This window comes from Octopus bimaculoides, chromosome 10, assembly GCF_046866305.1.
Source record: "Octopus bimaculoides isolate indiv1 chromosome 10, ASM4686630v1, whole genome shotgun sequence".
Classification (NCBI taxonomy): Eukaryota; Metazoa; Mollusca; class Cephalopoda; order Octopoda; family Octopodidae; genus Octopus; species Octopus bimaculoides.
Genome location: NC_142937.1, coordinates 56,684,802 through 56,699,134, shown reverse-complemented (window position 1 = coordinate 56,699,134; position 14,333 = coordinate 56,684,802). Strand labels below are relative to the sequence as shown.

Below are 14,333 nucleotides of genomic sequence, written 5' to 3'. Positions count from 1 at the left end.
TGTTTTCAACTAGATAAAGCATTATACATTATCAGAAAATTTACAAAATAGTATTTTCACCCGAAAATTATAATTCTGTAATCCACAAGTAATTAAGTCATATTGTGTGTATGCATAGCTTAAAGTAGATATCAAAATAAATTACGTTTTGAATAGAAAAGTGAAATGTGCACATGCATGTTATTAAGTATTCATTCATTTACATGTTTATATATATATATGCATATCTGTGTGTATGTCTGTGCATGTCTGTGTATGTCTGTGCATATATATATATACAGACCGACAGACAGACAGATAGATAGATATACATATATATACATAAAGAGAGTGGTGAATAAACTGTCATCTAAATTACGTAAAAATGAAAACAACACTGATATCTCATTTTAACAGACATATTTACCAAAATTACATTAAAAAATCTTGAGATACTAAAGAGTAAATTTATTCAATAAAATTGCCATTGGCTTCAACCACAGCCTCCAGACAACTTTGGAATCTTCTGCAACTCTTCTGAATGGTCTCTTGCTCAACTGTGCCCAACATAAAAATCAAGGGGGTTGCAGTCTGGGGAGTTGGGTGGCCAGATGTTTGGGGTGATGCGGTCACAGAAATTGTCTGACAGCCATGACTGGGTTCTTCTGCTTGTGTAGCATGGTACAAATTCCTGTTGCCAGGCATAGGGTCTTCTAGCAGCCACCCTCTTGACTCAGGGCAGCACTACCTCCTCCAGGCAAAATGTAGACCTCCATGTTGAGTTTGAGGCCGTGTGGGAAGATGAATGGAGGCATAAAATTGCCATCACTAGTGATCACTCCAAACACTATGATGTCGACTGGATGTTTGATTTTTATCACTTTCGGCACATGTACGTATTGGTACATGTTCAGAATAGAGCTTCCAGCACTTCATACTGGAGCTTCCTGTGTGAATACCAAGCAGTACAGCATGTCATTTCCCAATTTCTGGCAGAATGAATTGCATCATGGTGCTGTTTCTGTTACAGATGGTGCCTAACTGACTCTACTATACTGTGTAGCCAACAAAATCAAAAACAAGCAATGTGCGAAATTAAAAATTATAAAAGGCAACAATTTACCTATTGCACCCTGTATGTGTGTGTGTGTATATATATATATATATATATATATATATATATATATATGTGTGTGTGTGTGTGTGTGTGTGTGTGTGTATGTGTGTGTTTGTATATATATATATATATATATATATATATATATCTGCATAAATCCACTTGCACCAGTGGCATGTAAAAAGGACCCAGCACACTTTGTTAAGCGGTTGGCATTAGGAAGGGCATCCTACCATAGAGACCTTGCCAAAACATACAATCTGAGTTTGACCAGCTCCCCAGCTGGCCAGGTCCTGTTGAACCATCCAACTCATACCAGCATGAAAAATGGACATTAAACGATGATGATGATGATGATGTATATACATACTTGTATGTATATATATATATATATATATATATATATATATATACATATATACAAAATGGGACAAGAATTCAAAACATCCAGATAGACGATACAAAGAAAACAAGGATGGAAAAAAATAACGGAGATGGTTACACAAATACAAATAACAGGACATAACAACAGGTGTCTTTCCACTAAGGACGATATATATATATATATATATATATATATATATATATACATGTGTACATTATTCTTTTACATGAATAGTAATGTCTTGTAAAAGAATAATAAATGTGTGCTCTACAAAAAACATGGACCAATCCTTCAGTTTAATGTAAAATTATCTATAACTTGACATAAAAACAAGCATTAACACACACACACACACCTTATTTTGAACCTTCAACTTCTGGATGGAGTGATAGAAACACCATTATGACACATGCCATGTCTTGGGCAATTTAGGCAAAATGCAGCCCTCTCTCTTTCATGATGTGAATGCAGATGACTTTATGAGAATGAAAGACATACAAAAGGGTGACAGAAAAAGAAGAATATATATATATATATATATATATATCTTGGATAAAATATCCCTATAAAAGGTTTAAATATCCTCATTGTGACTATATGTATATGTCGGTAACCTAAATTGTTAAAGTGGCAGATACACAACATAGTGTTGTTGTTTAAGTTCTAAGTATATTGCCTTACTTCATCTATATATATAAAAGAGAGTTTGTGTGTGTGTGTGCATATGCTCCTTATCTATATATATAAAAATTTTTGTCTGTCTCTCTGTTCCCTAATCATTCTGAAATGGCCCAACCAAATCAAATCAAATTTTACAAGGTCATAGTATCAGACCCCGTGAGTGTCAACATGTAAATTTTTTTTCATTTGGATAAAAACAATATAACATTGGTACAGGTTTGGTATGACGTGTCAAAAGTGAAAGAATATGATCTATATTGTAATGTGATATAATGCTGTTTCATTTTTATTCTTCCATTTTTAATTCTAATATGAGAAGCCTATAATATTCTTTCACTTTCAAATATATTTGGTTAATTTATACTGCATGCAAGAACAAAGACAAGCTACATACATACAACTGCTTATAAAAATAGAGATGTTCATAATTTTTTGTTTACAATATTGAAAAAATATGTCACCAAAGAAACAATATAATCTCTCCAGAAACAAGTATAAAGCAAGGAGGATTGTAGAAAACTGAAGACGAGAATCTCAAGACAGAAGGAAGATGCAGAACGTCAAATGGAGTCTCAATAGAGAAGGGAGATGAGACTTTTCCAAGATCAGCAAGCACATGCTGCAGCATGTCAAATGGAATCCCAAGGAAGAAAGGAGATGAGACTTTCTCTAGATCAGCAAATGCACGCTGCAGCACATCAGATGAAGTCTCAATACAGAAGGGAGATGAGATTTTCTCAAGTACAGCAAATGCATGCTGCAGCACATCAAATGTATTATCATCATATGTATTTATGTGTCTGTATATGAAAGATAATGTGTGCGCGAGAGAGACAGAGAGAGACTGAGTGAGTGCCACTTACACACACATGCAAAAAAAATACATACATGAGCACACACACTCACACACGTCCATATATATCTTTCACTTTCTGCTCTCACTTCAAAAGCAAATGTTGCCTTTTCACTTTCTCTTATAGTTCAGTCAAACATAGAATAAGGTGGTAACGATCGCAAGTAATTTGTCAGTAGTTAAATAGCATTCATACAACAAAAGTTTTAGCATTGTCCCGTGTCTAAGTCGCATGTGGTTAAAATCATATAAGATAATGTGACTTATGCATGGGTCAGTTTCAGAAGGAATGACAGTTTGGGTTAATGGTTCAGGGGTACAATACGGTGTTGTGTGGAGGCGCAATGGCCCAGTGGTTAGGGCAGCGGACTCGCGGTTTTGATTCCCAGACCGGGCGTTGTGAGTGTTTATTGAGCGAAAACACCTAAAGCTCCACGAGGCTCCGGCAGGGGATGGTGGCGAACCCTGCTGTACTCTTTCACCACAACTTTCTCTCCCTCTTACTTCCTGTTTCTGTTGTGCCTGTAATTCAAAGAGTCAGTCTTGTCACACTGTGTCACGCTGAAGGCACTGTCATGCTATTAGCTGTCAGAAGTGAAAGTGCTCACTGCTAGTGAAGTATCTGCCTGTCTGCCTGTCTGTTGCTGGCCTGTCGATTCTTTGGCTACTGACAGCTAATACCCTGACAGCTAATAGCATGATAGTGCCACGCTGAATATCCCCGAGAACTACGCTAAGGGTACACGTGTCTGTGGAGTGCTCAGCTACTTGCACGTTAATTTCACGAGCAGGCTGTTCCGTTGATCGGATCAACTGGAAACCTCAACGTCGTAAGCGACGGAGTGCCAACAACAATACATTGTTGTAGACGGCGGTCAGCCCAAATAGTAAAGTGGGAACAGGAAATAGCGCGCACCGGACAAATAGATATTACTTTACACCGGTAAGGAAAAAAAAATGAACGAGATAGACGAAACTCCTGAGGTAATTTGTTGACTTATTAATTATTATAACTTTACTGAAATATATTTACGGAATTAATTAAACATCTATTTAATGATATTTTCAGTTGTGCCGTCCATGAGTTTTTGAAGAGTTCGAAAGCAAATCTTGTATTGTAAGGGATGATTTTAGAATCTGTTTCAAGAACTTCTAAACATATTCGTCTTATCGACATTAGTCCCGAAAAAGATAATAGTTCTACCAAACTAGATAATCTAATGTAACTAGTTCAGTAACATATTGTTCCGAGTTAAAAAAAAAAAAATCCGGTTCGTGTCTCGCAGTAAGAAAAAAGAAATACAATCGAAAGGAAACCACAGAAGGTGTTTGTAAAAACCACACGTGCTCATTGTTGCAAAGGTGGAGGCCATTTGACACATGCAGTATCAAAAATATGATAGTTAATGATAACAGTTATTGATTGTAGAATTGGTTGTTGCTATGCGTCTGCATTGATGTATAAACGTGTGTTAGGCGATGTGATATTGGATAACAATAAGCGGAGGATACTGTGCATATGAGAGAACCTAATACGTCATTGTTACTATTCTTTCCCTACTCCTCTTTTGGCTAAATAGTAATATATAAGACTTGGAGTGATTTAGTTAAATAAGACATTTAAAAGTTACTAAGAAAATATACAATGTGACCCAGTGTATACCAGCATATAGAAAATATACTCATCATCGGTATCTAATATATGTTTTCCATGCTGGCATGGGTTGGACTGTTTCACAGGAGCCACACCAAGCTCCAACTTTGTTTTGACATGGTTTCTACTGCTGGAGGCCCTTCTTAACGCCAACCACTTTACAAAGTGTACTGGGTGTTTTTTATGTGGCACCATCACCAGTGATTCTTACATGGCACCATCAGCCAGAGGGTCAACAAGTATCTCGCAAGTAAAAAACCCTCAACAGAGGTAGGGAGTAGTATTGAGGGTGTGTGGCTTTGTACCAGTTGAGAGATTTACGATATAAAAGGGACAGATATAGGTGTCTTGCTGTAGAGATACATGGGTACTCCAGTTGGAAAACAAAGGAGAGTGAGTTAGAGGACTAGATAAAGAGAACGATGTGTCACTATATATCCTCAAAGGACATTGATATATATATATATATAATAGTGGGGTAAGCTGGTTTATGGGGTTACCCTGGGTTTCTCGCTCATAAGGTGTTTAGCACTATGGCATATTTTCAGACCCCAAACACTGCTGGCCTGAGACCTCTTTAAAATATGGAGGGGGAAAAGCATCGTTTCTAAAGGTAAATCTGTAGATGATTATATCCATTTGCCATTGTCCATATATTATTTTGGCTGTGGGTGCACAAAATTTTCAGCAAGTTATGGTTAACTGAAGGTTGTGTAATTGGGTTTAGAACCTCATGGTTATGATTTCAACTTCTTAACCGCATTTGAAGACATTGGCTCAAGATGCGGTGGGACGAAACCCCCACCCCCCAACCTCATGGTTGTGAACTTAACTGTATAGCTATGTGTGAACCTAATAGGATCATAGTTTTTATCCAAATCAAGTTCTCACTACAGCATTTTGAATTTTATGAAATTGATTTACTATCTTTGCATAAATATTATTGTGAATACATTAAGATAGCTCACCCTGATGAAAAGGATTAGCCTGCAAGAGCTTTGTGCCAGTGTCATGTAAAAAGCTCTCATGCCAGTGCCATATATGAAGCACTCATGTTGGTGCCACATAAAAGCACTCGTGCCAGTGCCACGTTAAAAGCACCCAGCACACTCAGTAAAGTGGTTGGCATTCGGAAGCGCATTCAGCTGTAGAAACCAATCCAAATCAAACTGGTACCTGGAGCAGCTCTCTGGCTGCCAGTTCTAGTCAAACTGTTCAACCCATGCCAGCATGGAAAATGAACGTTAAAGGAGGAGGAGGATGATGACAATGATAAAGTAGGTGTTTGCAAGTGATTATGGCAGGATCTGATAAAAACAATTATAAACTATTTTGAAAATGATATCTCATCTCTTGCTCTGTGGAGAAGAGATTCTTATAACATGATTGGATTTCAAACGAGAAACTAATGATTTATTTCAAAGAGTGCAAGATAAATTAATCATATCTTGTTTAGCCCCAGGCCAGCTCTGATCATGTAAACCTATGATCAAGAGTATTCCTCTTGTGACTGTCCCATCTTTATTAGACTTGGTGCATCTAGGACCAAATTATTTCGTGTGTGACTTTTTTCTTTTTGTGAATATGATATGATATGGGGGAGATCTGGTTGTTATTTATATCGGGTTGAGTGACTATTTAGAATCCTTCATGTTTTTATATCACATCCTGAATTTTTTCTTTTCCATAATATTCAGTTTAGTATTTTTGATGAAAGTTATTTGAGCAAAGCACTATAGTTTGTCTAAAAGAGTTGACTATTTACTATTTACAGCCAGATGAGAAGGATTTATGCAGTCGGCGATGCTTGTTAAATTCATTAATTCTGAAACTTTTAGATACGTTTATGTATAAAATAAAGATTTATGTTGAAGAAGAAAAAAGTAAAAACTTATCATTTTTAATTCTTTATTTAGTCCATAGTACAGTTCTTAATACAGTTCTGTTCATGGAATATAGGCAATAAAATACTAGTTAAGTAAATTGCATTCAGAAATACTAAATTATCAGATGTAAGAAGGTTTGTTATTTTTAAAATACTTTACCCTTTATCATTCATACCTAATGTAATGCTTATTTATTTACATTGTTTTGAATTAATCATGAATTACCTTGTAGCTTTGAGATTTTGATGATGAGATTGTTTGTTCTTAGAATGACATTGTAGGTAGGTGTGAGAGGTTGGATCTGGTCAGTTTGAACATAAAACAGGTGGAATATTTGGGCCACATGTGGCTGGTTTAAATGTTAAAGGGTTAAGGAAGTAATCAGATGAATGCAAATCCTATTCATGGTGATATATAAATAATTTTGTTTCCATAATGTTTGATGGATAAAATCAGACTAAAGTAATATTTTGTGTTTATTAGTATGTTTTTGTTTCAAATTTCTTTAGACTCTAAAATGTTCAACTCATTAACATTTAAACAGATCATATCCAGCTCATATATTCTACCTATTTTATGTTCAAATTAGGTAGTCTGGCCTACTCTATAATGTCATTCAAGTGAAAGTGTATTGGCGTAGAGGTGAGGGTATTCAGACTCATGAACGTAAGGTCAGGAGTTCAATTCCTGGTGATGCGTTGTGTCCTTGAGCAAGACACTTTATTTCAAGTTGCTCCAGTTCACTCAGCTGGCAAAAATGACTAGTATCTTTATTTCAAAGGGCCGGCCTTGTCACTCTGTGTCATGCTGAATCTCCCTGAGGACTACATTAAGGATACACGTGTCTGTGGAGTGTTCAGCCACATGCATGTTAATTTCATGAGCAGGCGGCTGTTCCATTGATTGGATCAACTGGAACCCTTGTTATAACTGATGGAGTGCCAGTTATATAATGTCATTCTAAAAATAAACAATCACACCATTGAAATGACAAAGCTAGAAGATAATGCATGATGAATCTAAAACAATGTGAATAAATAAGCATTACATTCGACAGAGTAATGTGAATGCTAAAGGGTTAATTGTGCTTCACATTCTTTTTTCTTTTCAGCAAGAATCCAATTCACTTGAAACTGAGCAAAATGAGGAAGAGAAAGATGAATCTGCTTCCAAAAAGACAATCCTTCCCTCTCAGATTTCTGAAGCAGATTCAGGTGTTATCTACTTGAGTCGCATACCTCGTTTCATGAATGTCAAAGTATTAAAAGAGCATCTTTCCCGTTGCGGAAAAATTGGACGAGTATTTCTACAAGCTGATGGTAAAATATTCTTTTAACTTCTTTCAGTAATTGGACTGTAGCCATGCTAAGGCACAGCCTTGAAGGGTTGGTCAAACATCTCTACCCTGCTATTTGAATTTTTTAAAGTCGGGTACTTATTCTATCATTCTCTTTTGACAAACTACTAAGTTACAGGTATGTAAACAAGCCAATACCTGTTTTTAAACAATGGTGGACAAACATATCACAAACACAACTGTGTACACAGTATATATTTTAGCGTGGTCATTGCCAGTACCGCCTGACAGGTCCTTGAGCCGGTGGGACGTAAAAGCACCCACTACACTCTCGGAGTGGTTGGCGTTAGGAAGGGCATCCAGCTGTAGAAACTCTGCCAGATCAGATTGGAGCCTAGTGCAGCCATCTGGTTCGCCAGTCCTCAGTCAAATCGTCCAACCAGTGCTAGCATGGAAAGCAGATGTTAAATGATGATGATGATGATGAAAGTTATTATCTATTATTATATATCTGTTTTTGTATAAATATAAATCTGTCCTCAAATATCTTAGGCACCCTGTGTATACATATAGGTTTGATGATGCAAACATGAAAAATAGGTTTCAATTGTCTGTTTTGATATAGTTTCTACAGCTGGATGTCCTTCATAACACCAACCACTGTACAGTGTACTGGGTACACTTTACATGGCACCATCACCAGTGCTTTATATGTGGTACCAGCACCAGTACTTTATACTTAGCACCAGCATGGGTACTTTTTATGTGGCATAAGCACAGGTGGGTTTCACTATTTTAATAGAGTTTAACGATGAAAAGAAATTGTCAAAACATTATATGTAGCATTGATTTAATTTTATCTTTATTGCAGGGGAATCTCGAGTTTGTAAAAAAGCACGTATTTACAAAGAAGGCTGGGTTGAATTTAAAGAAAAGAAACATGCAAAGCGGGCTGCCAAGTTGCTAAATGGACAGGAAGTACAAAGTAAACACAGATCTCCATGGGCTGGAGAAGTTTGGAATATCAAATATTTAAGTAAATTCCGTTGGAGACATCTTGGAGAAAGTCTTGCATTTGAGAAAGCAGCACATAAAATGCGTCTACAAGCAGAATATTCCAAAGTTAAACGCACTGCAAACTTTCGCCTTGAAAGCATCCAAAAAGCAGAAACTTTAAAAAAAATTAAAGATAAACGGAAAAAGAAAGTAGTGGCTAAGCCATCAGACATTCATTTTGAAGGCAAAGGTTTTTATCAAAAACAAACAGAAGAAGAAATTTTAAAGAGAAAGAAAGCAAAATTAAAGGAAGGGGAAACAAACCGTTTTGAAAAGAAGACATTTGCTGGAAACCAAAAAGGATGTTCTAAAATATTTTCTGCAGCATTTTCCTTTTAATGTATATTTATCATTTGAATAAAATATAAATATCCCTAACAATAAAATATAAATATCCATAACTGTTTTTCTCTTAGTTGTTTTTTAGATTTTTTTTGTTTTAAAAACAAAAAATTAACTTTAAAAGAATAAAAAAGGATAAAATGCAAATATAATTTCCTACATGAGAATGGGTTTCAAAAAACTGTAGATCATTTACAAGTTTACAACTGGTTAGAAAATGTATTAATATACATACCTATGGTTTCCTCATCTTGAATTGGGTAAGATAATTTAGTAAATTATATGCTTACTCAAGTACGTTTCTCAGGAAGAAATTGAACCCGTTTCCAAACTAGACTTTTTTTTTCATGGGAGACTGGAAACGGCAGCTTTGCTTGTATGATGATGATCATCATGTTCATTTACAACTTTCAGGTTATCAATTGATTGTATCAGCCTCCAGATCATATTAGATATACCCCCAGAGAATAAAAAATATAATTTGATTCTCAGTGAGACTTAAAAATGAATTCTGTCATCCATTGTCTGTCAAAAAAAAAATTAAATTAAATAAAAGACTACCATGCTAGGTCTGTCCACTTGGTAATATCCTATTAGTACTGCATCACCGCACAGTTCAACCTGCTGGACATATTAACTAAATCTTCCACAAAATACACCCATAAGCTTCCAAATCGAATTCTGCTTACCACTCTCTAACTTAGGCTCCTTCGTTTTCCAGCTGGGTCATCCATGTATCTACTCTACAGCAGGACACCTATATCTGCTCCTCCTATACCTTAAATCTCTCAACTAGCGCAAAGCCACATTCCTTTAATACCACTTTGCACCCTCCTAGTCTTGCAAGGTACTGATTGGCCTTGGTGCAACATAAAAAGCACTGGTGCTGGTACCACATAATAAGCATCCTGTACACTCTATAAAGTGGTTAGTGTTAGGAAGGGCATCCAGCTGTAGAAACCATGCCAAAACAGACAAATGCATCTATGCACATAAAGATCTTATGTGGAGAATTTTTGAAATGTACAAATCTTCACTGTGCTACTTACAGATTGGATTTCGAGAATCCATGTCGGTTTCTTTTGCTCTTCTGTGAAACTGTATTTCTAAGTTTTTGAGCAAATTTGTTGGTCCGTAACCTAATGCGCCTAGGATGATAGGTGCAAATGAGAATTCATAGTCAGGGTACAAGTGCAGTAAGTTCCACATCAATTCACTGTAAATGCTCTCTTTTTTTCTGGACTTTTGATTGTACATTCACATCTGTTGGGCTGCTGACCTCTACAACAGTTCATGAATTTTGTCCCCTATCCCACAGAACAGGTCTGTTATGTTTGCATTGAACTGATATGTCTTTACTGGGTGTGTTCCACCAGTACTTTGTTTTTAAAGGTGTGAATACCTAATGGTTCTGACATGCCTTGGATGTATATGTTGGGGCAGTCCTTCCTCCAGATAGCATTGTAAATAGTTTCTGCAACTATATCATGCCTCAATGGCAAGTAGTATCTTGTAGACATTTTAGGGCAGCTGCTGATCATGTGGGTGATATCTTGGCATAGCAGAATTGACATTTTATATCAAAATGTGGTTTGGTAGTATCATTGTCCTTCTTGTTTATCAGGTATTTAGTAGCTACCCCCTGTTCCTGCACAGTGAAGGCATATCCTTCTAAGTGGGATGTATCTATCGCAGGTCCAGGAGAGGCTACACTTTCAGTCAATACTCTTGTTGCTCTCTAGCTTACAGGATATGTATCCATGCATTGCTTTTTAATGGTATGATGCCTGCTTCTCCAAGCTTCTGTTTAGTTACGCCAGTCCAGCTTCCTTTGGGTCACATGAGACAGTTGTATTCTCAGAGTACCTGCACAGTAGTTCTCCAACTGTGAAGATCTTGTTACTCTCACTTTTGAGTATGCATAGAATGTATTCATTTCTGTCTTTCTTTCTATGTATGGGAGGGCAGTGCATGTCATCAAAGTAACACTGGGGTAAAGTATATGAAGCCCAGTATACCCATCATGACTACTGATAAGGGTACATCAGACACATGCATTACAACCATATGTGTGCGACATAGTGATCTCATATCAAGATAAACAGTGCATGACCTTGTAGGTGGGGCCCATCTGGAATTTTCTTCAGGTTGAGTAGCCCATCCCACTCAAAAGGCCCCTGAATAAGGGTTTAAGTATGTTGAATGAAACGCCCATGTTTCTAGAGATGAATTATCTAAACCCCCAAAGAATTCCTCTCAACATATGGCTATGATGCTCCCCCACTATTTCTGCTTGTGATCAGCCACTAAGGGACATGCTCAACTGGTTGAGGTCAAGCAAATCTGTAATATTGAGCAGAATGTTTGCTGTAGCCCATCTTTTATACCAAGACAAAACAATGTACCTGATAACACTTCCAATCACTTAAGATCAGAAGCCATGAGAGTCACTGTCTGGTGTATGTATGTATGCATGTAATACATGGAGATGGAGGAAGCAGGTTAAGGATGGGATCGACACTTTTGAGAGAGCACGTATCCAGCATGAAAAACTTAAGCAAGCTGTGCGAATGCACACGGCTTGTATAGTGAATGGGGAAAGCTTGGTCTGCAATGTTTGCAGTCGTGTATACTTGTCAAGAGCAGGGCTCATTAGCCACCAATGGAGCTGCAAATGCAAAATATAAGTTAGTCCTAGAGCGCACAATGTTCCTGAAGGTCAGCAATGGTCTTCCTCGGTCACGAGTGGACGGCCATCATGTAATACATGTATGTATGCATGCATGTACCTATCAACATCTTGAGTCAACAAGATCTACATAATTGTTTGATCAGCTAGAAATGACCAAATAAATAAAGGCGGGGTGGTCATGGTTTGGATAGTCTGCTCTATTAAATTTAATATAAAAATTCAGTATATCACACATGGGAGGGGAGTCTAAGTGGAATAATGCTTCCATCATTTGATTCAACAGTTAAGCAAGTAAAATGTTTTAATAATAAGCACAGGCGTGACATGTTGTAGGAAGTTTGCTCCCTGACTACAGGGTTTCGTGTTCAGTCCCACTGCATGACAGCTTGGGCAAGTACCCTCTACTATAGGCCTAGGTCGACCAAAACCTTGTGAGTGGGAATTGAAAGAAGCCTGTCGTGTGTATATATGTGCGCGCGCGCGTCTTTGTTCCCCACCACCGCTTGACAACCGGTATTGGTTTACTTACGTCCCCATAACTTTGCTGTTTAGCAAAGAGAGCCTAATAGAAAATGTACCAGGTTCAAAATAAGAACTGAGGATCTGGGTCAATTTGTTTGACTAAACCCTTCAAGGCGGTATCCCAGCATGGCCGCAGTCCATTGACTGAAACAAATGAAAGATGAAAGTTAAATAACGAAATATTTTTATTAAATAAATAGAAATCATTACATCAGTTTACATCTTCATAATTGAGGCATTCTTTTGTAAATTGTCAAAAACTGCTGATAAAACATTTTCCATCAGAAGAATAATAGCAAGAAATTTTATGTCATTACTAAATTTTACAAAATTTAAGCTAAAAGTTTACGTTGTTACTGTTTTTTGCGAGTTTTAAAAGGCAAAAATAAGAATTATGGCAACCTCACTATACCATACATAATTTGATTTTTCTTTTTCCGTTTATGGGCTGCCATACTTAATATCTCGTTTCTCATTGGTTGTTTATGAAGTCTCGCCACGTGATATCTTGAGGTGCTGAACCATTTCTCGTCCATTTGCTCCTGGTATTTCAGACGGTTCACATCCGTGTAATAATGCGAGCCAAGTGGAGAAAGAAGCGTATGAGGAGGTTGAAGCGAAAAAGGCGAAAGATGAGGGCTAGATCGAAGTAGAAAGGATCTTCTCAAGCAAATCGGTTAAGCTGACAACAAAATTATTCTCAATGTTGGTCAGTATATAAACTAGGAGAACGATGTCCCAAAAAAGATGAAATCTCGACTAGAAATCCCGCCATCTTGTCTAGTTCAACCATTCCTTCTGATTTTCATCCAACGTGTTGATCTGATGTCATTGTTTCCACGTAAAATCTTTCTGGAACATTTGTTTGAAAAACAAAAAATACAACAGACTTTCAGCAATCAAACCAAACCAAAACTGTGCATTCTTCTTCAAAGACTGAAATTTAAACATGGTTTAAAATTTTGTGTTCTCTTAACCATTTTGTGAAAGACTTTTTAATTCCTATCAACGTTTTTGTCTTATGTCCTTTGGTGTGTCTTGTTACATACCATGACAATAAAATTTCTTGTGGGAAAAAAAAAATGTATTCGTTTATTTTTCTGAGTCGTGATATTTCATTATTCAGGTTTGTAATTTTGATTTCTCTTTTTCGTTAATTATAATCTTTGATATTCTACATGTTCAAAATCTTTCTCCCACGTGTTTAATGTCTCTTTTCCAGCCTCATCGTTACCATGTGGTGGGTATTTGCATTAAACATTTCTTGGTGCACATTGGGATTAGACACTGAGGGAAAACCGCTGTAACTTTTATGTTTTCATTTTGACGATTTTCGCTTTCGATAATGTGTGTCATGCGATTCCCCCTATAAAATTTTATAGGAGGAATCGCATGACCGTGATATGTAGAAAACATTATCGAAAGCCAAAATGAAAAAATAAAGTTACAGCGGTTTTCCCTCAGTGTCTAATCTCAATGTGCACCAATTTCTTTTATTTGCTTTAGATTGTGTAAATGTTGACTGCATATTTTAATGTTTAGTTTAATTTCGTTTTACGCACATTTTTTTTTCCTTTTGCTGTAATTTATTCTTATAAATTCCTACGAAGTTCACTACACTCGTTTCCATGTCAGATATAACCGAATATGAACGATTAAGCGAAATTAAAACCTGCACACTTTAAAACCCAATTAAATTACAACTGAATTTTTAATTTTACGGAGAAAAGAAATGCGAATTCTGAATCAATTCTAAAAAATCCGAGGGCATGAATTATTAAACCTACGCTTAAATGAATTTGTCCTGAATCTTTCAAAAGTAATACTGTTTGTGTGCAATTTAAAATAGCATTTGAAATTTATTTGACT

General features: G+C 36.5%; 2 protein-coding genes across 2 annotated transcripts in view; one reads left to right on the top strand and one right to left on the bottom strand.

The window, feature by feature from the left end:
* The window catches only part of LOC106879929 (monocarboxylate transporter 2), a 25,745-nt gene extending 25,644 nt beyond the window's left edge, over positions 1 to 101 (bottom strand). Inside the window, exon 1 of the mRNA XM_014929684.3 lies at positions 1 to 101. This exon is cut by the window's left edge and continues 116 nt beyond it. The gene's annotated coding sequence lies outside the window, so the exon portion shown is untranslated.
* A 3,676-nt stretch (positions 102 to 3,777) lies between these two features.
* On the top strand, positions 3,778 to 9,309 carry LOC106879927 (activator of basal transcription 1). Its single transcript, XM_089358696.1, has 3 exons — positions 3,778 to 3,999; positions 7,667 to 7,874; positions 8,724 to 9,309. Exons 1-3 carry the CDS (start codon positions 3,973 to 3,975, stop codon positions 9,245 to 9,247), a joined length of 759 nt encoding a protein of 252 aa, XP_089214822.1. The 5' UTR covers positions 3,778 to 3,972; the 3' UTR covers positions 9,248 to 9,309.
* Positions 9,310 to 14,333: the final 5,024 nt, after the last annotated feature.